The sequence below is a fragment of the Haliotis rufescens genome, unplaced genomic scaffold (assembly GCF_023055435.1).
Source record: "Haliotis rufescens isolate VD_foot unplaced genomic scaffold, xgHalRufe1.0.p SCAF_14, whole genome shotgun sequence".
NCBI lineage: Eukaryota > Metazoa > Mollusca > Gastropoda > Lepetellida > Haliotidae > Haliotis > Haliotis rufescens.
In genome coordinates, this window is record NW_025963824.1 from 3,539,321 (window position 1) to 3,566,823 (window position 27,503).

At 42.0% G+C, this 27,503-nt stretch overlaps 1 protein-coding gene across 2 annotated transcripts; it reads right to left on the reverse strand.

The window, feature by feature from the left end:
- Positions 1-206: 206 nt before the first annotated feature.
- On the reverse strand, positions 207-27,503 carry LOC124122186 (neuromacin-like protein). 2 transcript variants are annotated; one of them, XR_007220681.1, is made up of 3 exons: positions 27,353-27,503; positions 16,350-16,584; positions 207-485 (listed from the first exon to the last, which is right to left on the reverse strand). XR_007220681.1 is itself a non-coding variant. In XM_048395649.1 (3 exons), the coding sequence occupies exons 1-3, from the start codon at positions 26,054-26,056 to the stop codon at positions 479-481; spliced, it is 246 nt and encodes an 81-aa protein (XP_048251606.1). In that variant the 5' UTR covers positions 26,057-26,134; the 3' UTR covers positions 207-478. The 2 variants fall into 2 exon arrangements, 1 of the variants encoding a protein (XP_048251606.1); XM_048395649.1 differs by lacking the exon at positions 27,353-27,503 and adding an exon at positions 26,053-26,134.

Consider the following 27,503-nt stretch of genomic DNA (forward strand, 5'->3'; position numbering starts at 1 on the left):
GCTCGTTGGTTTCACCGAAGTGGTAAACGTCTGAGACCTGCATCACTTCGGGCTTTCCTCCCACATTAGGCTGACACGCCGTGATATGAATGGAAAAGTGTTAAAAGCGGCGTTAAACCCAACTCACTCACTCACTCACTATTCTGTGTACATATACATGTTCGCCAAAGGTTTTATTTATTCCGTATTATATGGACACGTACACGTTTTTAAAGTGATTTTAAACCTTTAATGCCGTTAATGGTGGAAATAAAAGTTCAGTTCAGTTCAAGAAAATACCATTGTTTTGAAACTGGGCCTTTAGCTCAACGAAGATGGCCGCGAAATGGTTGGTAAAAGTCGAGGGACATTAGAAATGTATCAGCAGGACATCAGGTATTTTATGACGCTTCATCGAATTTCCTATTTTGTAGCGTGTGTCCTGTCACGCCGTTTCAATCGGAAGTCAGATGTATGACGTCAGCCTGAAGTTGCACAGCTACCCCCTGGAACAAAAAGCAAGTGCTTACCAAAAAAAGAATAAAAAGTACTTTAGTGTGTTCTTCTTTCAGTCGTTTGTTATAGTTACATGGTGTTTTGTTAATTTACATTGGGCACGGGTGGCCCAGTCGTCTAAGGAGCCGCAATTCGCCGTGCAGAGTGGCGTCCCTTGGCTATGCCAGAAACCTATGATTGTGGATTCGAATCCCGGTTCACCCCGATTATGTTTCTAGGTTTGTCAGCACCATACCCGTGCTCGTGGGTTTCACGTAAACGTCTGAGACCTGCATCACTTCGGGCTTTCCTCCCATATTAAGCCTCGATATAACTGGAATATTGTTAAAAGCAGGCTAAATCTCTCTACCCTTTACCTGGTGTCATAACTGATTTTCATGGTTAGGGTAAGGGTTAGGGTTAAGGGTAGGGTTCAGTGGCCCATCTATATTTTTTTCCCAGCTTACACACTCTGGGTTTGATCACAATAATCAAACTATTTCATACTTAAGATGTGTAAGGTACACAACATGATCAGGGTATTTCCTGATATCTTTATTTAGATATGTTGCACAGGCCTGCTTGTTTTTGTGTTTGATAAAGCGTGAGTGTTTGAGAAAAGTAAGTACTGCAATACCATGGCTTACATTTTAATTCCCCCTTTGCTGAAACCAGCCAGCATGAGTATGGTGCAGTCAAATCAAGCTTTTTTCAGGGCGAATCTCTGATTCGAATCAACGATCTTGATATCTTGCACGTTAAGAAGACGGAAAGTTGGTCAGGACAGACGTTCGAATCCCCCACTCAGACACAGTAGACTGACTCCGAGCCGAGTCTTTCTTATCGCCGCTCAACGCTGAGCGTCAGGCAGGGAAACAACAAGTACCACCTTTTAACGTCAATTGGCATGGCGCGACAGCGGATCGATCCACGGCCTTCCGCTCTCAGGGTGGGCCTGACCACGGAGGCTGTCCAGTCGGATCCAGAAAAGACTGAATACCGCAAGCTCCATGTTGCCCCAAAAACTTGAACTGTACGCTCTTACTGGATCTTAATCGTGATCTCTACTAATACTGTATATTGCCAGTGAGACCACCGTCATACATACTCTGAATATTGTAGCAACGGGACTGTGTTTCTAAACAAGATAGCTACGATTAAAAAAAAGAACAATTAAGAACGAAGCCTGGTTCATTTCACGATAAAACACTGTTTTATTATGACGTCATTTCTTGAAATTCGAACATGCGCCGCAACTTCGTGACGTTGTATATATGACGATGTTATTTTTGAAGGGGGAGTGTCTATTGTGTTGTTCCCCATAGATATAGCTGGGCAACGCAGATACACGCGTTGCATGAACGGTCGAGCCCCTAAGCGGGAAAAGATCGCCTCCGTGGTCTAGTGGTAGAGCGTCTGCCCGGAGAGCGGAAGGTCCGGGGTTCGATCCCCGACCGCGTCATACCAAAAGACGTTAAAAGATGGTACTTGTTACCTTGTCTGGCGCTCGGCATTAAGGGGCTAAAACAAGGACTGGTCGGCTCGGAGTGAGTATACTGTGTCTGAGTGGTGTATTCATGTTAAACTGCGGCATGGTATCTCAGTGAGCTGGCACTATAAATCGGCAACAGTCCGGACTAGTACAAGCAGCCACACACACACGTATATGCACGTCGCTATATAAGTGCAATAATCTTTGACGCGACGTTAAACCCAATTTCACTTCACCTCACCTCACCAAAGCAGGAAAGATGTGACAATCGGTATTGGGAGAAAAGGTACAGGCAATCGATTGTGAGGACATGCAGGAAATACCCACCTGTGCATAAAATGCCGAAGTCGGTGTCATCATTATTTAAATACAGGTAAATACATCTAAAAGCTTGTACATTTTCTCATCATCCTTAAAGACTTCTTTGATAGGCATTTAGAAGTTGGAGTTCTTAGTAAGGATAAGAATACATGGATGAACAACTTCTTTATTACAATTAAATGCGACATTTCGGCGTAGGCTCTATCACCCTTATCAAGCTCTGTATCAGCTGGGGCGGTCGGGTAGCCTAGTGGTTAAAGCGTTCGATCGTCACGCCGAAGACCCGGGTTCGATTCCCGACATGGGTACAATGTGTGAAGCCCATTTCCGGTGTCCCCCGCCGTGCTATTGCTGGAATATTGCTAAAAGCGGCGTAAAACTATACTCACGCTCTCACTCTTTATCAGCTCTATCCTTGACAACCGACGCCACAGCATTCAGTGGGATAAAGTCAAAGCCCTAACCACCAACATCAAAGACTTCAAAATAAGAAAACTACAAGAAGCCATCAACATCAAAAGACTCCAACCGTCAATCAACCGTGGCCAAGGCTATTACACACCCCCGGCGTACCATCAACTCATCAAAGACCCAAATCAGCCGTAGTCCTGTTGTTTATATTACTGGCTTCATTCTTTGTTTATGTCACTGACATCACCGATGATTGTCATCACTACCCTTGTGTGAACATAACAGGCTTCTCTACTCCAGTATAGCAATATCTACTCTAGTGTATAAGCATTGCCTCCTACTGGTATATATCAGTTGCAGTTTGTACTCCAAGCGAGCCAATCAAATTTCAAAAACAAACCAAATTCTTAGGACTTATTTTCGATGAACATCTCACCTGGGATGCTCACATCCAAAACCTAACAACTAAATGCAGTAAAGACCTAAACACCCTAAGATGCCTAACTGGCTCTAACTGGGGAGCATCCAAAGATACCCTCCTCTCTCTCTACATATCACTAATTAGATCAAAACTAGACTACGGCTGCGCCATATACAACACCCTAAACAACTCTCTATCTAAAAAACTTGACTCAATACAATATCAGGCTCTCAAACTAATTACACGCACCCAACATGGCACCTCCTACACCTCACTTCAGGCCTTAACAGGAGAAATGCCACTAAGTCTACGCAGGGAACAGTTAAGCTTAAATTTCTGGGCAGCGTCCCAATCAAACCCTCTCATCCAAAACTTAATAAACCAAAACATCAGCCCCAAAAACCAAGCTCTAGCTCGTAAACACCCCTTACTTACCCCAATATCCCAAAGAATAACAAACTACCTAAATGAACACCAAATTAAAAATCTTAAACAAAACTGCAAACAATCAAATATCTTCACCCCTAAACTTAAAATACCCAAAATAGACACAACACTAGCTAGCCAAATAAATAAACAAACCGACCCAAACATAGCTAAAACTACCACACTAGCATACATACACGACAATTGGCCAAATTGGTGTCACATTTACACGGACGGATCCTCAGATCCGACCTCCAAACACAGGTTTCGGAGTCCATACCACACAACCAACTAAAACCACACAATCCTTCCGACTCCCAAACAACCAATCAATATTCACGGCAGAACTAATGGACATGGCCTCAGCCCTCCATAATCAAGAATCCAAAAACCACAAAAAAATCCTAATACTTACCGACTCCCTAAGTGGACTGCAAGCCCTCCAAAACAAAAATACCAAAAACCGACCTAAATTAATAAATCAAATACTTAAAAGCTCCAACGACCTAACTAAGGCAGGCAAACAAATAACCTTCTTGTGGATACCCGCCCACGTAGGAATATACGGTAATGAAAACGCCGATAAAGCAGCTAAACTATCCCTCAAAATCCCAGAAATAAGCTTAAACTTACCCATCTCAAAATCAGAAATTAAAAGTGTAAACAAGCAAAAAATCACAAAAAAATGGCATAACCTATATCTAAACTCAAATAGCCAAATCAAAAAAGTGCTCAGCAAACCACTAACCAAACCAAAAATTCTCCATCCATCCAAAAAAATCGACAGAGTAATCACTAAACTCCAAACAGGACACACCAACCTAAATAACCACCTAAATTTTTAAAAAAAACACACTACAGGTAACTGCCCACACTGCAAACAACCAGAAACCCCAGAACACGCACTCATCCACTGCACACACTACCTAACACATCGAACCGCATTACAAACCACCCTCAATCTAAACAAGGCTCTAACTCTAGAAGCAATACTAAACCCACAAAATAAACTAGAAAACTTCAAGGCCTTAGGCGTATTCTTAATAAAAACGGAACTAATAAAACGCATCTAAAAACACAATAACCTACCAAATCAAAATCACATAAACAAACAAACATCGACCATACCCAGCTCCCTTAGTTCTCCTCCCCAATCCCATCGGCATCTATTCCAAATCTCAAAATTCCCAAATTCTATATAAGCAACCCCTAAAACCCCCCTCTTGGGTTGCACAGACCACCTTCGCCCCTTTCGGAAACACATTAAATGGCCTGGCCGGGCCCGTGTGCGAAATACGCATCAGTCGGAAAGCGCACGTTAAATCTCCAAAGTAAGTAAGTAAGTAAGTCCAAGCGAGCAACACTTCCCAAGCCAGCACAGAGCATTGCCTGATAGCAAGCCAAGGAAACTCCATCATCGGTAATTATCATGTTATCCTTTCATCCTTATTCACATACATCACTCTCACCGAATTAATCACAAAACCCCTAAATCCTTAAAAACAACAACACTCAACTCTTATAAATAACCAACACCTTATCCTCCCCCATCTCCCTAACACAGCTCGCACTCATTTCTACTCACTACCCACGCCCACCACTCAAACACAACCTTTGACCCAACTCCTAAAAACAAAAAAAACACCTAATCCCCCCTTCTCCTTAACACAACGCACGCTCTTTCCTACTCACCACCCACGCCCACCACTCACATACCTCCACTCCTTCGACTAAATATCTCTTAATCCCCGCTTTCCACTTGTCTCACCTAATCCCAGCCTTCCAGCAACAAAATAAATCTTTAATAATTAATCCATTTCACAAACCCTCCTACTAAAACCAACAACAAATAACCACCGCAACCTCCTCCGCCTCCTAAACACAACTCACCTAGTAAAAACAACAAACCAACTCACCTCCCCAAAACACCACTCCCACTCCACCACCACTTACCCCAACACACGCTCTCCAACTCTCCAACACAACACCCAAACAACATGACTGACACCCGCAACGCCACACTCGCAGACATTCCAGCTCCTTACTCACCCACGCCTGCGGAAGCGCACAACACTTCCGGGAGGTCACTCGAAAACATCGTCCCGACCGAGTATGGCGAAAACACGACACACACCACCCCCACCAAACCAGCTAACTCGCCACCTCAAAACACCAAAAAACGCAAACTCGACGCATCCACTCAACCTCCATCGCCCACACCCTCCCCGGCCGCCTTCCTCACCACCTTCGCCCTCTACTTCTTCTCAGCAGGCTCAGGCACCACTCTCTCACTAGAACTTTCGGCAGATAAAATAGGACTTTGGTTTAAAAGAGAAAAAATAAATTACAACAATATTAAAAAAGCCAACAAAGGATACCAGATAATCTTCCCTAACCGAGAATCTTACAAGGCAGGAAATAAAATAACTCAAATATTCCACGTCACGGTTATCAAACAAACACCTAATTGGCAACAATATACACGAGGCGTAATTAGGGTTAACCCAAGGGAAACAACTGAGGACTTACAATTATACTCTCTAGAAGCTAACCTAAACCAAGACCAAAACCCTCAACCCCTAATCACCAGCACGCGTAGAATAACCTCAACTAGAAACGGAAAAACGGTCCCAACCTCCATTGTCATAAATAAACTTCAAAAAGACCGCTAAATTCCCTGAAGCCCCCAAACACATATCCTTCGGAGCCCACACCAACTTAAAAGTCAAACCCTATATAAAGCAGGTTAAGCAATGTACAAAGTGCCTCAAATACAACCACACTGCCTCCCAATACACATACCGTAAAACTAAATGTAAAAAATGCGCACAAACAGACTGCCCAGGCACATGCACACCCTGGTGCATCCACTGCAAATCCACCCAACACACTTCACTTTCAAACCAATGCCCATACAGACACACACTCACCCAGCAGGCCAACAAACAAATAAACATAGACACGGCTAAAATCCAAACACGAAAATTTGCTACACCTGCATCTAAACCACTCCTCCCTACACCACACCCAAACACCATCCCACAAACAAACGCCACACCCATAACCGACAGCTCTGTCTGGGCCCCCTACCGAGAAACCGCACCCACCTCACACACACAAGCAGCCACTCAACCAACCACGAACCCTCCCACATCTCACATAGCCAAAACATCAACCCCCGCATGCAAAACAAACCTCAAAATGACCACCACAACACGACCCTCATCCAAGCACCCTACAGCCCATATGGTAACAACACTCTCCCACAAGCAAGCACAACAACAAAACACAAACACTAAGAAATCATCAGCTACACCCATCCCACAAACACCTTCACAATCCTCCACATCACATGCCTCCCCCATGGAAACTCAATCAGCTAAACCTAATCTAACCGATGACGAAGATTTCTCCACTAGGAGAGAGAGGAAACAATAGAACTACTCCAACTAAAACAAACCAAACTCCCCAACCAGCCAACACCCAAAACCTAAATAACCTCACCTTACTCCTAGCATACATGCATAGTCAAAACTCACCAAAAGCTAGCATGAAATCCTTCCACAAAGTAGCTTTCAATCTAAAATTAACCGATCTTCCCTTCTTCCTCTTTAACCTCCATCTAAAAGAACTCACCGAATAAAATAAAAACTAAAAACTTAAAACTAAATCACCAATCACCCGAACCCAATATTCGAAGGACTAAATATTTTTCAGTGGAACGCCAACGGACTCACCTCCCACGGCCATGAACTAAAAACTAAATTTAAACTAAATAAAGGCCCTCACATTGCTTGTATATAGGAAATCAAATTCTAAAAAAAATCCAAATTCACACTACCTAACTACAACTCAGTTAGAACTGACAGAGCTAAACCGAAAACAAGAAGAGCCGCAGGAGGACTAATCATATTTGTCAGGGAAGATATAAATTACGAAGAAATAAAAATAGACACGCCAAACTTGAAGCCAACGGCATTAAAATCACATTAAATAACCGAAACATAAACATCATAAATATTTACCACTGAGCGGAACAAAAAGTCCAACCTGAGGATCTAAACAAACTACTCCAAATAAGCGATAAATCTACTATATTCCTAGGAGACTTTAACGCTCACCATCCTACATGGAGCATAGATGATATAATAGATAATCATGGCAAATTAATCTCCGAATGGATAGAAACAAACGACCTAGTACTCCTTAATAGCAACCAACCCACAAGGTACGATAAGATAAACCAAAACATGTCGGTTATCGACCTAACCATATGCACCGCAGATCTAGCCCAAAGTACTCAATGGGAAGTGCACGACGTCCCGCTAGGTAGTGACCACTTCCCCATAAACATAACCATAGGAAATACAAACGTACCAATCCAAACAGAAAACCAAGAACCAAAATTTCATTACAATAAAGCTAATTGGGACCATTTCCAAGATATCTGCAACGAAGCTAACTTAAACGAAATAGAAAATAATGATCCAGAAACCTATTGTAAAAACAGCCTATATAATAAACGCTGCCAAAACCTCCATCCCCTTCAAAACATCTAAGACAGGCAAACCGACGGTACCATGGTGGAATGAGGAAAAAGAACAGACTAGACGAAAACGTAAATCAGCCTTCAATAAAGCAAAACGCGACTACAAATATTTAAACAAAGCCCACGAACCAAACCACCAGGTTCAAAAACTAGTCCAAATAGCCAAAAGTAGAGACTGGAAAGAATTCTGCGAAGGTATAAATAACCGTACAGATGCCAGAATGGTCTGGCGCAAAATCCACGACATCAGAGGCTTAAAACGACATAAAAAAACCCCCTAACATTGACAACTCAACCAACCCCGCCCAAAAAGCAAATAATCTCGCCAACCTCTTTTCGGCCGTTAGCAGTAACACCAACTTAAGTAAAAAATTCCAAGATAAACTTAAAACAGAAAACAAACCCACAAAAGAACCAAACAATAACAATCTAGAAAGAAATCAACCCTACACAATGGAGGAGCTCCTCTACGTAATCCAAAACAGGAAAAAGGGCACAGCCCCAGGATTAGGCCTAACTTCTTACCAAATAATTAAAAAACTCCCCCTAAAACTACTCCAGGCACTACTCAAACTATACAATCTCATCTACCTAAACGGACAGGTTCCTACTCCCTGGAAGCAGGCCCTAGTCACACCAATCCCTAAACCTAATAAACCAGCTAATCAAGCTAACTCATATAGACCAATATCCCTAACTTTAAACTTATGTAAAGTAATGGAATCAATGGCTAAAAATAGATTACAACATTACTTAACCCAAAATAACATCATAAACCCAGATCAAAGCGGTTTCACTCCTGGCCGCTCAACCCTAGATAACCTCGCCCGACTAGAACAAGATATTAAGACAGGACAACTAAATAAACAATATACCACAGGCATCTTCTTAGACTTCTCTAAAGCTTTCGACATGGTATGGCACGATGGGCTAAAACAAAAACTTAAAAAAATAGGACTCAAAGGTCAGATAATAAACTACATCTAGGACTTCCTAAACAATCGTGAAATAACCGTGGGTATAGACCAAACTCTATCGGACCAATGTCCCCTAGAAAATGGTACTCCACAGGGCAGTTTCCTGAGCCCCACCCTCTTCAATATAATGATAAACGATCTATTCGAGGGCCTATCCCCTAAAGTAAACACATCAAAATTCGCGGATGATGGAGCCATCTGGATCCGCACTAAAAGCATGAACATGGTCCAAAATTTACTCCAAAAATCTCTTAATAAAATACAACAATGGGCTGACAAATGGGGCTTCTCCCTTAACTCAGAAAAAAACAACACGAATAGTATTCAAACGTAAAAACATGAAACCCGCCTCCCCAATCCTCCAGCTAAACAATCAAACAATCAAATTTCAAAAACAAACCAAATTCTTTGGACTTATTTTCGATGAACATCTCACCTGGGATGCTCACATCCAATCCAACACCTAACAACTAAATGCAGTAAAGACCTAAACACCCTAAGATGCCTAACTGGCTCTAACTGGGGAGCATCCAAAGATACCCTCCTCTCTCTCTACATATCACTAATTAGATCAAAACTAGACTACGGCTGCGCCATATACAACACCCTAAACAACTCTCTATCTAAAAAACTTGACTCAATACAATATCAGGCTCTCAAACTAATTACACGCACCCAACATGGCACCTCCTACACCTCACTTCAGGCCTTAACAGGAGAAATGCCACTAATTCTACGCAGGGAACAGTTAAGCTTAAATTTCTGGGCCGCATCCCAATCAAACCCTCTCATCCAAAACTTAATAAACCAAAACATCAGCCCCAAAAACCAAGCTCTAGCTCGTAAACACCCCTTACTTACCCCAATATCCCAAAGAATAACAAACTACCTAAATGAACACCAAATTAAAAATCTTAAACAAAACTGCAAACAATCAAATATCTTCACCCCTAAACTTAAAATACCCAAAATAGACACAACACTAGCTAGCCAAATAAATAAACAAACCGACCCAAACATAGCTAAAACTACCACACTAGCATACATACACGACAATTGGCCAAATTGGTGTCACATTTACACGGACGGATCCTCAGATCCGACCTCCAAACACACAGGTTTCGTTGTCCATACCACACAACCAACTAAAACCACACAATCCTTCCGACTCCCAAACAACCAATCAATATTCACGACAGAACTTTTGGGCATGGCCCCAGCCCTCCATAATCAAGAATCCAAAAAACACAAAAAATCCTAATACTTACCGACTCCCTAAGTGGACTGCAAGCCCTCCAAAACAAAAATACCAAAAACCGACCTAAATTAATAAATCAAATACTTAAAAGCTCCAACGACCTAACTAAGGCAGGCAAACAAATAACCTTCTTGTGGATACCCGCCCACGTAGGAATATACGGTAATGAAAACGCCGATAAAGCAGCTAAACTATCCCTCAAAATCCCAGAATTAAGCTTAAACTTACCCATCTCAAAATCAGAAATTAAAAGTGTAAACAAGCAAAAAATCACAAAAAATGGCATAACCTATATCTAAACTCAAATAGCCAAATCAAAAAAGTGCTCAGCAAACCACTAACCAAACCAAAAATTCTCCATCCATCCAAAAAAATCGACAGAGTAATCACTAAACTCCAAACAGGACACACCAACCTAAATAACCACCTACAAAAATTTAAAAAAAACACACTACAGGTAAACTGCCCACACTGCAAACAACCAGAAACTCCAGCACACGCACTCGTCCACTGCACACACTACCTAACACATCGAACCGCATTACAAACCACCCTCAATCTAAACAAGGCTCTAACTCTAGAAGCAATACTAAACCCACAAAATAAACTAGAAAACTTCAAGGCCTTAGGCGTATTCTTAATAAAAACGGAACTAATAAAACGCATCTAAAAACACAATAACCTACCAAATCAAAATCACATAAACAAACAAACATCGACCATACCCAGCTCCCTTAGTTCTCCTCCCCAATCCCATCGGCATCTATTCCAAATCTCAAAATTCCCAAATTCTATATAAGCAACCCCTAAAACCCCCCTCTTGGGTTGCACAGACCACTTTCGCCCCTTTCGGAAACACATTAAATGGCCTGGCCGGGCCGTGTGCGAAATACGCATCAGTCGGAAAGCGCACGTCAAATCTCCAAAGTAAGTAAGTAAGTTGTATATATACTTGTCAACCACACTCTGTATATCACTTGCTTGATAACGGTGTGAGAACCTCGCTCTTAATTGTAATAAAGAAGTTGTTCATCCATGAATTCGTATCCTTACTTGATCCTTAAAGACACTGTACATAATGTTGATGTCTCACATAAGAAAAAAAACAACGCCACACGATGTATGCTACGAAGAGAGCAGCTAAAGATCAGTGTAGGGGAGGTAACTCCTTCCTTGTATATGTGGCGAGTTGGATGTGTGACACGAGGAGAGTAGCTAAAGATCATTGTAGGGGAGGTAACTCCTGCCTTGTATATGTTGCGAGTTGGATGTGTGACACGAGGAGAGTAGCTAAAGATCAGTGTAGGGGAGGTAACTCCTGCCTTGTATATGTTGCGAGTTGGATGTGTGACACGAGGAGAGTAGCTAAAGATCCGATATCCAGTTCGCTGAGCTCCCTATACTATCGCTGCCACCAGTCACAACTCCCCACTGTGACAGGTGGCCACAACCATGCTTGGAGTTCAGCTCGCAACAGAATGACTGTTATGCTTACAAACAAGTGACGACTGTCGCGACGCCGAATTCACTAACCGCTGTTAAAATTCTTTCTTTGTTTGTCAATTCGAATTTCTATTTAATTAAAATCATGTAATTGATATAGTAAGAAAATGAGGGGGAGTTGGTTGATTTTCTGTTAGTCTGCAATCTCGAACTAATCTAATTATACAAACAACAAAGTAAATTCATCTTGAAAACATGGTCAGTCGTAAACCTTTTCAAAATGAAATATGGTGGCATTCCCAAAGACATAAACAAAAGTATGATTGGACTATATTTGGGGTTAGAGGCCAAATTTCATGATTCTTGTAATGGCCGCGCCCACACTGGTGGCAGCGATGTTACCGAGAGTGTAGCGAAGGTGTCACGCGCTGGGAAGGAGCTTGATCAAGATCAGTGTAGGGGAGGTAACTCCTGTATTGTATATGTGGCGAGGAAGATGTATACACGAGGAGAGCATCTCACGATCAGTGAAGGGGAGGTAACTCCTGTCTTGTATATGTGGCGAGGTAGATGTATGACACAAGGAGAGTGAGTGAGTGAGTGAGAACGGTTTTACGCCGCTTTTAGCAATATTCCAGCAATATCATGGCGGGGGACACAAGAAATTGGCTTCACACATTGTACCCATGTCGGGAATCGAACCCGGGTCTTCGGCGTGACGAGCGAACGCTTCAACCACTAGGCTACCCGACCGCCCCCACACAAAGAGAGCAGCTCAAGATCAGTGTAGGGGAGGTAACTCCTGTCTTGTATATGTGGCGAGGTAGATGTGTGACACGAGGAGAGTAGCTAAATATCAGTGTAAGGGAGGTAACTCCCGTGTTGTATATGTGGCGAGGTAGATGTATGACACAAGGAGAGTAGCTCAAGATCAGTGTAGGGGAGGTAACTCCTGTCTTGTATATGTGGCGAGGTAGATGTGTGACACAAGGAGAGTAGCTCAAGATCAGTGTAGGGGAGGTAACTCCTGTCTTGTATATGTGGCGAGGTAGATGTATGACGCGAGGAGAGTAGCTCAAGATCAGTGTAGGGGAGGTAACTCCTGTCTTGTATATGTGGCGAGGTAGATGTATGACACGAGGAGAGCAGCTCAAGATCAGTGTAGGGGAGGTAACTCCTGCCTTGTTTATGTGGCGAGTTGGATGTTTGATACGAGGAGAGTAGCTAAAGATCAGTGTAAGGGAGGTGACTCCTGCCTTGTATATGTGGCGAGGTAGATGTATAACACAAGGAGAGTAGCTCAAGATCAGTGTAGGGGAGGTAACTCCTGTATTGTATCTGTGGCGAGATAGATGTGTGACACAAGGAGAGTAGCTCAAGATCAGTGTAGGGGAGGTAACTCCTGTCTTGTATATGTGGCGAGGTAGATGTATGACGCGAGGAGAGTAGCTCAAGATCAGTGTAGGGGAGGTAACTCCTGTATTGTATATGTGGCGAGGTAGATGTATGACACAAGGAGAGTAGCTCAAGATCAGTGTAGGGGAGGTAACTCCTGTCTTGTATATGTGGCGAGGTAGATGTATGACACAAGGAGAGTAGCTCAAGATCAGTGTAGGGGAGGTAACTCCTGTATTGTATCTGTGGCGAGATAGATGTGTGACACAAGGAGAGTAGCTCAAGATCAGTGTAGGGGAGGTAACTCCTGTCTTGTATATGTGGCGAGGTAGATGTATGACGCGAGGAGAGTAGCTCAAGATCAGTGTAGGGGAGGTAACTCCTGCCTTGTTTATGTGGCGAGTTGGATGTGTGATACGAGGAGAGTAGCTAAAGATCAGTGTAAGGGAGGTGACTCCTGCCTTGTATATGTGGCGAGGTAGATGTATAACACAAGGAGAGTAGCTCAAGATCAGTGTAGGGGAGGTAACTCCTGTATTGTATCTGTGGCGAGATAGATGTGTGACACAAGGAGAGTAGCTCAAGATCAGTGTAGGGGAGGTAACTCCTGTCTTGTATATGTGGCGAGGTAGATGTATGACGCGAGGAGAGTAGCTCAAGATCAGTGTAGGGGAGGTAACTCCTGTATTGTATATGTGGCGAGGTAGATGTATGACACAAGGAGAGTAGCTCAAGATCAGTGTAGGGGAGGTAACTCCTGTCTTGTATATGTGGCGAGGTAGATGTATGACACAAGGAGAGTAGCTCAAGATCAGTGTAGGGGAGGTGACTCCTGCCTTGTATATGTGGCGAGGAAGATGTATGACACGAGGAGAGTAGCTCAAGATCAGTGTAGGGGAGGTAACTCCTGCCTGGTTTATGTGGCGAGTTGGATGTTTGATACGACGAGAGTAGCTAAAGATCAGTGTAAGGGAGGTGACTCCTGTCTTGTATATGTGGCGAGGTAGATGTATGACACAAGGAGAGTAGCTCAAGATCAGTGTAGGGGAGGTAACTCCTGCCTGGTTTATGTGGCGAGTTGGATGTTTGATACGACGAGAGTAGCTAAAGATCAGTGTAAGGGAGGTGACTCCTGTCTTGTATATGTGGCGAGATAGATGTGTGACACAAGGAGAGTAGCTAAAGATCAGTGTGGGGGAGGTAACTCCTGTCTTGTATATGTGGCGAGGTAGATGTATGACACGAGGAGAGTAGCTCAAGATCAGTGTAGGGGAGGTAACTCCTGCCTTGTATATGTGGCGAGTTGGATGTGTGACACGAGGAGAGTAACGAAAGATCAGTGTAGGGGAGGTAACTCCTGTCTTGTATATGTGGCGAGTTGGATGTGTGACACGAGGAGAGTAGCTAAAGATCAGTGTAGGGGAGGTAACTCCTGTCTTGTATATGTGGCGAGTTGGATGTGTGACACGAGGAGAGCAGCTCAAGATCAGAGTAGGGGAGGTAACTCCTGCCTTGTATATGTGGCGAGGTAGATGTATGACACGAGGAGAGCAGCTCAAGATCAGTGTAGGGGAGGTAACTCTTGTCTTGTATATGTGGCGAGTTGGATGTGTGACACCAGCAGAGCAGCTAAAGATCAGTGTAGGGGAGGTAACTCCTGTCTTGTATATGTGGCGAGGTAGATGTATGACACGAGGAGAGTAGCTCAAGATCAGTGTAGGGGAGGTAACTCCTGTCTTGTATATGTGGCGAGGTAGATGTATGACACGAGGAGAGTAGCTTAAGATCAGTGTAAGGGAGATAACTCTTCCTGTCTTTTAGAAAGAGGTCAAATGTTATAAATGTAATGTTTAGGATAACATTTTCTGAGTAAAGTATGGATTCGTGTACTATTTTGGGTTTAGTCCCGTTCGGGATTCAAACCCGTACTGCCAGAGTTAGGCAACATCTCACCGAGGCTTCCACCTAAATGAAAGTCTGACAACTGGTAGTCTGCATCACGTACTTTGTGTATGTACCCATCTGCCATATGTAAGAAAGTGTAATCCCAAATATAACATAAAATATTTGCTACATTTGATCACTTTCTAAATGGCAGTGTGTGTTCAGCACCCTGTAAATACTCGAAATATGTTGGCGTTTTATAAATTGCCAAAGTGAAAATTTCAGTTATTTTACACATTGCACGGGTGAAATCACCAGTTTGTGTTGCCTATCTGTTTCTTAGTGCACATGAATCAGGATTTCTGCTCGGATTGGGAAATTCAAAACAAGGTCATTTGGCCAAGAAGTTCAACTTAAGCTTCAGGTATATCGATGGTCTTGTACGTTCCAGTAGTCAACTTTCCCTTTATGTCGAGCAATATACCTGTAGTTCCAGCCCTCGGTGTCTACATTTCACAACTTTTGAGGTACAATCATGCATGCTCTTCCTTCCAAGATTTCAAAAAGCGTCATAGGACTCTTGCCCAGTTGCTGTTAGTCAAGGTTACAACATCCAAGACCTCAGTAAAGCTTTCAAGGCGTATTTTGGTTGACACAAATTTGACTTAAAAATGATGTATGATCCCGTGATCTTTCAGGTGAACAATTGACTAGACTTTGCACGTGTTTGTGATGTGTGCCAACGGTGGGGCAGGATACGCCCCCCTTTTTCCCGAACACCTGGTATCATCACTATTTGATAGTGATTCATAAACACATCTTACAATGAAGTCTGTTTTGGGCAGATATTTCTTCTGAATATGGAAGGTTTTTTTTCGCTTTGGTGAAAGTGAAAATAGTGTAAACGAAAATCACAGAATACAAAGCAAGTGACTTATCAAATCTTCGTCACCATTACCGATGCTACCCAAAAAGATCCTTCCCTACATGTCCTTGTTAGTTCCAAGACAAAACAGAACTATATTTTGTTATCAATGTGATGAGGTGCCTGTATACTATCAATAAATGTTTAAAAGTTGAAGCAAAACTCAGTATATTATATTGTTATCACCTCTCAATACCTAGGACAAATGTGTTTTATAGCATAAACTACGTTTAAGGAAGAAACAAACGCCATGCAATGTGGTTTAGTTTGTTTTCATTTGAATCGATTGATTGGCTATATTTTTCTCACATTTAGGTACATTGCAATCTCGAACATTACGCGTCGTCATCCGGGAAACTAATACTTCCTTTACCTGCAAACACATCGATAGGCCTGGTCCGTTAAACTGCACTCAGGAGCATCCCTCAGGACACAACTTCCACCAGCATGGCCGAGGTCTTTACAGCGGTCGTTGCAAGATCTCCAGAGGTAGCCAGTCATCGACGAGCTCCAGCCGCTGCATCTGCTCCAGGTTCTGTAGCAATTGCCTTCCCCTTCGGGAAGAACCATCAGAGCTGCCAGCACGACGACAGTGAGGAACATTGTTGCTGAAACATGATGAACATTGTTACTTTAATACATCACACATGGAGGTTGAGCAAACATAAAGTTTAATACATCACACATAGGGGTTGAGCAAACATCTACTTAAATGCACTACACATGGTATCAAAGTATGAGATTACTCAATCCCCATGTGTGATGTATTAAAGTATATGTTTGCTCAATCCCCATGTGTGATGTATTAAAGTAGAAGTTTGCTCAAATCCCATGTGTGATGTATTAAAGTAGAAGTTAGCTCAAATCCCATGTGCGATGTATTAAAGTAGAAGTTAGCTCAAATCCCATGTGTGATGTATTAAAGTAGAAGTTAGCTCAAATCCCATGTGTGATGTATTAAAGTAGAAGTTAGCTCAAATCCCATGTGTGATGTATTAAAGTAGAAGTTAGCTCAAATCCCATGTGTGATGTATTAAAGTAGAAGTTAGCTCAATGCCAATGTGTGATGTATTAAAGTATATGTTTGCTCAATCCCCATGTGTGATGTATTAAAGTAGAAGTTAGCTCAAATCCCATGTGTGATGTATTAAAGTAGAAGTTAGCTCAATCCCCATGTGTGATGTATTAAAGTAGAAGTTAGCTCAAATCCCATGTACATGTATGATCACTGGACAAAATATCATCCATTCCAAAAAATCCAAAACTTGGAAATACCACCATTCCAATTGGAAATATGACCATTCCAATATTTGGCAAGGTCATATTTCCAAGCTTGGATTTGTTTGGATTTGTTTGGATTTGTTTGGAAATGTTTGGAAATATTTGGATACAACATGTCATAATCATATATGTTAAACGTTTTACAACTTTTGACCTTATGTGAGATTAGTATTGACATGAAAGCAAATAATTAAGAGTATTTGGGCATTATGTACCACGAAAAGACCAAATCATGAGCAAATTTAACCTTAAAGAATTTCTGTCATTTAAAGTGGTTACTCTTTATATTTAAATTCTTATCTTCCTTGTCTATAAGCATATGACATTGACTATGAACTTTCAACAATTAAACAAATATTTTGTTTTCCCATACCGACTTACGGTTGTCTGTCGTAGAACAAAGACCGTTTCGAGAATATAGAGGGCCTCATTATTATAATTTGAACTAATATACATATGTACATAATAGTACTAGGTATAAATGAATTTTGATAAGTGTTCGTACAAGAATATGAACTTCGAATTATCTCGGATTTATGCGCAACACATAGGGCACGAAATTTTATAATTGGTCTGGAACTATCTGACGGTAATTCAAAACAGGGAACAAGATTTCGTCAAATGAATCATTGAGCCAGGAATGCAACGATTTAAATGCTGACAAAATGAATAAACATATCTGGAACCGAGTAGACTGTTCATGCGGACAATTATATGCTACGTCTATTGCCAATGAAGTTTATCACCCCATGTTATAGCATTTGTTTCATATGAAAGATAGAAGCCAAATAAATGGGACAATTAGTTGTTATGAATAAGCTTTACCTCTGTGACATATCACGCAACTAAATGTGAATATGTTTATCAAATAATCCATTACAGTAATTAACCTAGTGTCCTTATATATACATAATTTAATTACGTATTGGGGTACAATATATAATACACGTATACACAGAATGATTTCTTATTTTGTCAATTTAATCATAACACAAATCATACAAATCAAAATGTGAAAGTAGTGACTAACTTTATGATCAAGGGTATAAATACTCAATTGTATCTATTAATCCTAATAGTATAACAATAAACCCTGTGTATATACTGAGCATATTTAGATACATCCGGATCTACGACCGCAGCCATATTATCAATCAAGGAAAGTATATTAGATTGAATTACAAATGCGCTATCACTTAAACAACATTTTCCGTTATCCACGTTAGCCTAAACCTGTGAGAAATAAAGTTCTGTTCTGTTCCGAAGACGCCGTCATGCACAGGACCAAGGAGCGTCCATTCCAATTTGGAATGAACGTTGGATTGCTTTGGAAAGATCGCTCATTCCAAACTTTCCAAAGCTTGGAAGGATCGATCTTTCCAGAAAATCCAAAATTGATATGGCAACATTTCCAAACATATTTCCAACACAGGAAATGTTTGGAATGACTTGGAATGGTTTGTAATTGTTTGGAAATATGGTTAGAAGGAACAAGTTAAAATATGTTTTATTAGTAATTTGAACAATAAAAAGACTATGAATTATTTTTTGAGTTTAAACTATATATAATAAATATTAAATTTATCTCAAACATTCACTGCTTGTCTGTCTAGCGAGGGGCTTTTCCCTAAGGTCGCATTCTCCCTAAGGTGAGAGAGAGACCCGCACTTGACTCGACAAGACACTAATAGGTCTCAAGATTAAGTATTCGGCTGCATGGCAGCTGCCATTTAATAACAAAAACAGACAGTCGTCAAGACGGCTCACTTGTAAGTGCGCCGACATGTGCCTAAGATCATAAAATGGACAATCTTTGGTAACATCTAATTTATTGTTGTCTCACTCCAGAGCTGTGAATAATTCTGTTCATTGAACTATTGGAATTCAGGAAGTTATTAATAATTGTTTTACTTAACATAAGATAAGATAAGTTGTTTACAACATAATATTATGATGTCAGGACGTACTACAGTCAAAACCATATATTTTAAAATCAATTTAATGACAGACTATGATTTCCAAGTCCCGATGATCAAATCAATGAGGTATCAGTTTCACCACATGTGCACAGACCGCCTATACTTATATATATATTTTTCATAACTATTCTCCAGTTAAAGTCCTATCCTCTGTGAGAGTGATCATCATTAACGAAACTCATTCTCATCAAAGAATACAGAACAAATGAAGAAACAGATGCATACATTTGTTGCCATGCTTCATTCATCACGAAGTAGATTTACATACATTTGCAAATAGCACTTAAACTGTGATAATGAATTTTACCATTGTCCATATTAACTTAATAATATATACATATATACAAAACAGGAAATGCATTTAATAAATAATTACCATAATATGGATTTCCGAATATATAAATGACTTCAACGTTGATATTTCAGACAAAAACAAAGTTTCCTGTCTTTTAACGTTCAGGGGAAAGGGGTTTGCTTTCACAATTGAACATTTGTTTTCAACAAAGGACAATCAAATCAAGCCAAAAACACGAAAAATACATATATATATATGGTTAGCAACCGTCATTATACAGCGAGGGGGGAAATTCGTCTGCTCTAACTGCCTTCACAAAAACATTCCCGCCCTCAATTACCGAGGCAGCTGTGACGTAGTAGCATTACATTCGCTGCGTTTGCAGCATATAAGATGTGTAATCTGTGGAGTAACTCAAGTAATATTACGGCTGAAATCTTACTTGCATGGTTGTTTTAATAGAAAACTTACGGTTTAAAAACACAATTGTTCTTATATAATGTTTTTAGGTTTGGTTTATAAATACAAGAGAAGATTTTTTATACATATAAAACTGGTCGAAAATACAGCTGAACTATAGAAAAATAATAATACGAGTTGTGAATAGTGACAAATTTTAATTACATCCCCGTGTCAATAATTATTGATTGATTCCGTCAAACAACTGTCAAACCATTTATTGCTATGTACGTACATGTACACAGGAAGTCGGCGCTGTCGGAGGCTCCAGGTAGATAAACATCGTGGTTTTATGACGGGAGATCAGACGAACCGTGAACCAGGGGCATGCGACGTAATTACACCTAAAGGTGGTAGAACCAGGGAATTGTCTCTTGGACTGGCTAATTGACCGTACGTATAATTGGTAAATATATTCGTTTTGACACCCGTGTTTCATGCGCATCCCCGCTCATAAGCAGAATACAGACAAATGAGGCCCCGCGATCAGCGGAGCGTGAACAACATGGATGCCGCCTTTCGGCCGTAACAGTCAAGCTGCGACCTCGGAACTGCTCGCCCGGTTGAATCCAATTGCAAGCGGAGACAAGATTTACTTCCCTTACCCAAACATGATCGTTGCTCAGAAATGTTCAAATCTATCTTCAGTAAATCATGAAATTAATGCGAGCATGACATTTATGCGAAAAATGCGAACGACAGCCTCCGTGGTCCAGTGGTAGAAGGTCCGCCCGGAGAGAGGAAGGTCGGTGGTTCGATCCCCGGCCTCGTCATACCAGAATACGTTAAAAGGTGGTACTTTTTGTTATCCTGCCTGACGCTCGGCATTAAGGGGCTAAAATAAAGACTGGTCCGCTCGGAGTACACTGTTTTTGAGTGGGGCATTCATGATGTGACATGGTATCTCAGTCGACTGGCACTCTAAAATCTCCGGACTATACAAGCAGCCACACACACACATGCACGTGCGGCATGCAGGTCGCTATATAAGAGCAATAATCTTGAAGGCCACGTTAACTCTCACCTCACCTTTCGCCATGGTAGAATAGTTTTGTTTTATTTTGCTTGTTGAATTATCAACAAATAATGAGAGCTACACTGTAAACACCAACCTGGAGATATACAAAACCACTACTGAAGCGCATATCTGATCAAGAGGACACATCCGCTAATATTTCCTTCTTTAGCAATGCCCGTTCCAGGCATTCGAATCATTATATTATACCAGAGACCATAAAATATAGTCTATTCTATTCTCTGATTATACTATGTGTAGTTTAAATGTCGGAGGGTGTTGAATAATATTTTTTGTTTGATTGTTGTTGAACGCCACACTCAGCAATATTCCGGCTTTATGGTCTGTAAATAATCGAGTCTGGACCACACAATGCAGTGATTGACACCATGAGCATCGATTGGGATATGTATCAAGTCAGTGAGTCTGATCACCCGATCCCGTTAGTCGCCGATTATGACACGCATGGGTTGCTTGGAACGTATTCCAACCCGGACCTTAACAGGTATTTTCTTTAAATAATAAGGTATCAAATTTAGTATAAGTAAGTATAGTTGTTGTATATATTTAAATACGTTTGTCATGAACCCAACCTTGTTTAAATTATATGGGAAGATGAGCGGTAGTAATTTATGTCATTATTTCAAATCAGAATGATAGCATTGTTTGTAATAATCTGAAGGAATAACAATGACAATAATATCCTAATTATTTCAAGATATAATACTAATCCTTAACTGAAAACGTCCACTACAGTGTACACTCGGTGAAGGAGCTTATGAACATATGAACTTTTCACATACACTAATGGAAGTTAAGTTTGTGAAGATAGCAAATGATATTATTCGGTCGAACGTCAGCCAGAACTCCTTTATGGAATTCTGAGTCTACAGTCTGGGTGCTATGTACAAGGCTACTCTAATAAAGGTCCTGACGTATTTTAGGCCAGGGGTGGACACTCGCATTAATGTGGTGACTCATCATTGCAATAATTTTCTCAATTTACAGTATTCATGAAGAATATTTTGTATGGGACCAGACGCATGGTGGAATAGAGAAAATTGTGAGGATAGACTTACCAGTAAGTATTTTATGATATGCATGCCAGCTCAAAATAAACTTTGATTTATTTTTATGGTATCCACAAGATAAGCAGGATTAAACTAACATCTTAAGATGACATTAAACTGAATTATATTTGCTGTTCCGAAAATGTTTAACTTACCAATTGTTTAGCCACAGCAAGGCTATTCATTCGTGACATGTTTCATCTGATCTGCTGATTTATTTTCAACACTGTCAAATCTCCTTCCTTGTTTCGAGAGAAGTACTGCGCAGTAAGAGTTGTGAATAATCACTCGACCTTCCGGACATGGCACATTGAAACTTGGAGGTCAGGGATCACACATCCCCTTTCTCCCAAGGAGGGGTGGGGATGTATTCGGTTAGTCATCAACCTGGTGTGTGTCAAGAGTTATGTGCGGAAGATTCAATGTTTAACAACAGCGACGCAGATGGTCTAAATGCAACGGAAACAAATCATTGAAACGTTGCCAGAAAACGACTTAAGGGAAGTCCTGCTCGTCCATTGTGTTATAAATCCAGGGTGTCGAGGTGAGGCCTGTGTCTTGTATGTTTGTTGCATGTATTCATGTAGCAGGATGTTTGTTGTGTATTATTGTGAAATATTAAAAATTGAATTTTTGACAACTGTGACACATATATTCCTGAATATTGACGGAACTTCCGTTGAAACGTAGCCAGTAAACGACCAAAGGGACATTTCACCCTTGCTAAATCAGCCTTTTCGCTGAATATTTGAAGAAAAGACATTTGGAACTATTGCTTAGTACACCCGTACGCAACACAATATCTCATTTCGCGTCTTCAATACACCGGGAATAACGGAAAATCGCTTCATTGTCTTGTAGATTAATGCACTGTAAACGACGACTGATGGCTGGACACTATTATATTTGAACATAAATATCACTTAGATTGGCCTGATCAAGTTTCTATCAACAGATCGTCGCCATATAGCTGGACTATTGCAGGTTGTGGTTCAAAATGAAAACAAATTCAATCACTCACGTATTTCACATATTCAATGCAAGGTGGTGCTTCTACGCGGGTGGTGGGTAGAGGGGGAGAGGTAGGGTGGTTGTTGTTGTTGCGAGACTTGGTTGTGTAGCTGGGGGGAGGGTGGGGGGAGAGGTAGGGTTGTGGCGGTTGTTGCGAGACTTGGTCGTGTAGCCGGTGGGAGGGTGGGGGAGAGGTAGGGTGGTGGTGGTTGTTGTGAGATTTGGTTGTGTGGCTTGAGGGAGGGTAGGGGGATAAGGGGAGAGGTAGGGTGGTGGTGGTTGTTGCGTGACTTGGTTGTGTAGCCGGACGGAGGGTGGTGCGAGAAGGGGAGAGGTAGGGTGGTGGTGGTTGTTGCGAGACTTGGTTGTGTAGCCGGGGCGAGGTTTGGGGAGAAGGGGAGAGGTAGGGTGGTGGTGGTTGTTGCGAGACTTGGTTGTGTAGCTGGAGGGAGGGTTGGGGGTAGAGGGGGAGAGGTAGGGTGGTGGTGGTTGTTACATGACTTGGTTGTGTAGCCGGAGGGAGGGTGGGGGTAGAGGGGGAGAGGCAGAGTGGTGGTGGTTGTTGCGAGACTTGGTTATGTAGCTGGAGGGAGGGTTGGGGGTAGAGGGGAAGAGGTAGGGTGGTGGTGGTTGTTGCGCGACTTGGTTGTGTAGCCGGAGGGAGGGGGGGGGGGGGGGGTAGAGGGGGAGAGGTAGGGTGGTGGTGGTTGTTACAAGACTTGGTTGTGTAGCCGGAGGGAGGGTGGGGGGTAGAGGGTGAGAGGTAGGGTGGTGGTTGTTGTTGCGAGACTTGGTTGTGTAGCCGGAGGGAGGGGGGGGGGGGGGGGGGGGGGTAGAGGGTGAGAGGTAGGGTGGTGGTTGTTGTTGCGAGACTTGGTTGTGTAGCTGGAGGGTGGATGGTGGGTAGAGGGGGAGAGGTAGGGTGGTGGTGGTTGTTACAAGACTTGGTTGTGTAGCCGGAGGGAGGGTGGGGGGTAGAGGGGGAGAGGCAGGGTGGTGGTGGTTGTTGCGAGACTTGGTTATGTAGCTGGAGGGAGGGTTGGGGGTAGAGGGGAAGAGGTAGGGTGGTGGTGGTTGTTGCGCGACTTGGTTGTGTAGCCGGAGGGAGGGGGGGGGGGGGGGGGGGGGTAGAGGGTGAGAGGTAGGGTGGTGGTTGTTGTTGCGAGACTTGGTTGTGTAGCTGGAGGGTGGATGGTGGGTAGAGGGGGAGAGGTAGGGTGGTGGTGGTTGTTGCGAGACTTGGTTTGGTATCCGGAGGGAGGGTTGGGAGAGAGGTAGGGTGGTGGTGGTTGTTGCGAGACTTGGTTTTGTAGCTGGAGGGAGGGTGGTGGGTAGCGGGGGAGAGGTAGGATGGTGGTGGTTGTTGCGAGACTTGGTTGTGTAGCTGGAGGGAGGATGGTGGGTAGAGGGGGAGAGGTAGGGTGGTGGTGGTTGTTGCGAGACTTGGTTGTGTAGCCGGAGGGAGGGTTTGGGGAGAGGTAGGGTGGTGGTGGTTGTTGCGAGACTTGGTTGTGTAGCTGAAGGTTTGTTTCCGGTTACATCAGCTTGTATGTGGAAATGGACTAATCTGACTCTTAGTAAAACAACTGATGCATTCTATTTGGAAGGACATATGAGTGTTGACAGAAAAGTTTTGAGGTAAGGTGATGGGAAATAGGGTTAAATGTCGCGTTAAATAATTGCGTGTTTGTGTGTGTGGCTGTTCGTACAAGTCCTTATATTTTATAATGCTAACCCACCTATATACCATGCCACAGTTGAACATCAATACCCAACTCAGACACAGTATACTGACTCTGAGACGACCTGTCTTTGTTTTAGCCCCAAAGAGTAAGGCAGGGTAACAACAAGTACTATCTTATAATAACGTCTTTTGGTATGACGCGTCCGGGGATCGAACCCCGTCCCATCTGCTCTCCGGGCGGAAGCTCTACCAATAGACCACGGCAGCGATTAGAAACGTTTGGAGCCTCACAAGGAATTCAATAATCTTTTGCTGCGGACATCACATAACGACCAAGTTGCGTATCCTTGTCAATGAAGTGAATTGTTTGATGGTAATTTTATGGACGTTAAACGACTATTAAGTAGACACTTTAAAAGGTGAGGTGAAATAGGGTTTGCTTGCACGTCCAATATTATTGCACTTATATTGCGACGTGCTTGCACGTGTGTGTGTGGCTGCTTGTACTAGTCCGGACTGATGTCGCTTTATAGTGCTATCCCACTGAGATACCATGCCGCAGTTTAACATGAATACCCCACTCAGACACAATATACTCCTAGCCGACCAGTCCTTGTTTTAGACCCATAATGCCGAGCGCCAGACAGGGTAACAACAAGTATCATCTTTTAACGAAGTTTGATTTGACGCGGCTGGGAATCCCCGAACCGTCAGCTCTCTGGGCGAACGCTCTACCACTAGACCATGGAGGCGGTCCCAATTAAAAAAAATAATTGTTGTGAATAGTATACTCAACATCAAAAGTTCCTGTTACACCAATATATCAGTGTATTTTTCAAAACAAGTAAAGTTTGGTTTTCAATATTGTAGTACATGTATGGAATCAAGTCACAAAATCGCAACTGCTACAGAAAAGTATGCATTCCATGCAAAAGTTGACTTTTAAGCAAGCCCCATGCATTTCACTACCTAAGAATCGGTATGAAAACATGTGCGTGAACGGGATTCCATATGCATTGTTAAGCATCGTGCTGACAACCACTCAGAAAAACAACAAAATTACGCAATTATTCAACATTGCGAAATGCCACGCCTGTCCGAAAATGAGCGTCTTCGACCAATTGGAATTCTTGAAGCAGGATCAAGTCAACGCGATGTTGCAAAACACCTTAATCTTCACATCTGATCTGCACGGGTCTCAATAGTACGGATAATCTCTGTTATTTTTGTTGATATTTCAAACGTAGAACATTGGATAGCATACGTCGAGTGAGTGACCTACCCATAAATCTTCTGTTGGAGATCGTCTCACACGAAACTTTGAGTGTCAAGGACGAAGAACTATTGAAAGTTGTGCTGTCTCCTACACTAAAAAAAGAAGGCAGCAAAGACTTTGATATCCTATTCAACATCCAATACTCCGAGGCTCTTGCGGCGTCAACACACATGATCTTCGAAGGACAAGGTCAATCTAAAAATCTGACATTCAATAAAATAAAGTTCTTCAACTGCATCGAAGTTTGCTCAATCCCCATGTGTGATGTATTAAAGTAAATTTATGTTCAACCACTAGGTGTCATGTATTAAAATAAATGTTTGCTCAATCCCTATGTGTAATGCATTAAACTAAAGTTTACTCAATCCCCTTGTTTGATGTATAAAAGTAGAAGTTTGCTCAACTTCAATATGTAGTGTATGAAACTATAAGTTTACTCAACCCCCATGTGTGATGTATTAAAGTAGAGGTTTGCTCAACCCCCATGTGTGATGTATTAAAGTAGAAGTTTGCTCAACTTCAATATGTAGTGTATGAAACTATAAGTTTACTCAACCCCCATGTGTGATGTATTAAAGTAGAGGTTTGCTAAACCCCCATGTGTGATGTATTAAAGTAGAAGTTTGCTTAACCCCCGTATGTGATGTTTTAAAGTATAAGTTTGCTCAATCCCCATGTCTGATGTATTAATGTATAAGTTTCCTCAACCCCCATGTGTAGTGAAACTGAGTATAAGTTTGCCTAATATGTCGTGAAATTAAGGAAGCGCTTAATCTACCCCTATGTGTATATGAAATAAAGTAAATGATGTAATCATCCCATTTTTCCGCTTCGTTTCACGTTGATAGACTGTTATTGCCTCAGAAAGGCTTTCGAACTCGATTTCATTGTCTGCGGTTTTAATTCCATCTCTGAGTCTATTTCCATTTCTGACCCCATCGTTTACTTGAGTGACGTTAGCTGTGGTTGGTAGCTGTGATTAAGCCTTCTGGGGAGTTGACTGTGCCTGACCCTGACCCATCTGAATGGTGGACTGTGGCGATTCCTGACCGTTCTTATGTTTCGTTTTTTGTTTATCTTCTTTTCATAAGTTCTGCCCCAAATATTTCCATCAGTATGTGGATGGGGGATATGCTTTTATTATCAAGATATTGTCACACTTATATTATACTTGAGTATACTTCTTTACTTATTTTATTGGTATTGGTTAACAAGGAAGTTAAATGTCTCCTTCACAATAAATCTACTTGAATACACAGCAACCAGCTGTAGGTTTAAAAGCGCGGTTTGACAGTAATTTGCTTACCTTGAAGAAATAAGAACTTGGTGTCCTCAAAATCCACAGGTAAAGGTCAAGGAACCCTGTCTTTGTTTCACGTGAAACCTACTCGAGTAAACAAACCAAGGTGTGTTACTCCAGACGACAAACAAGATGGCTATATATCGTGACATCTCGT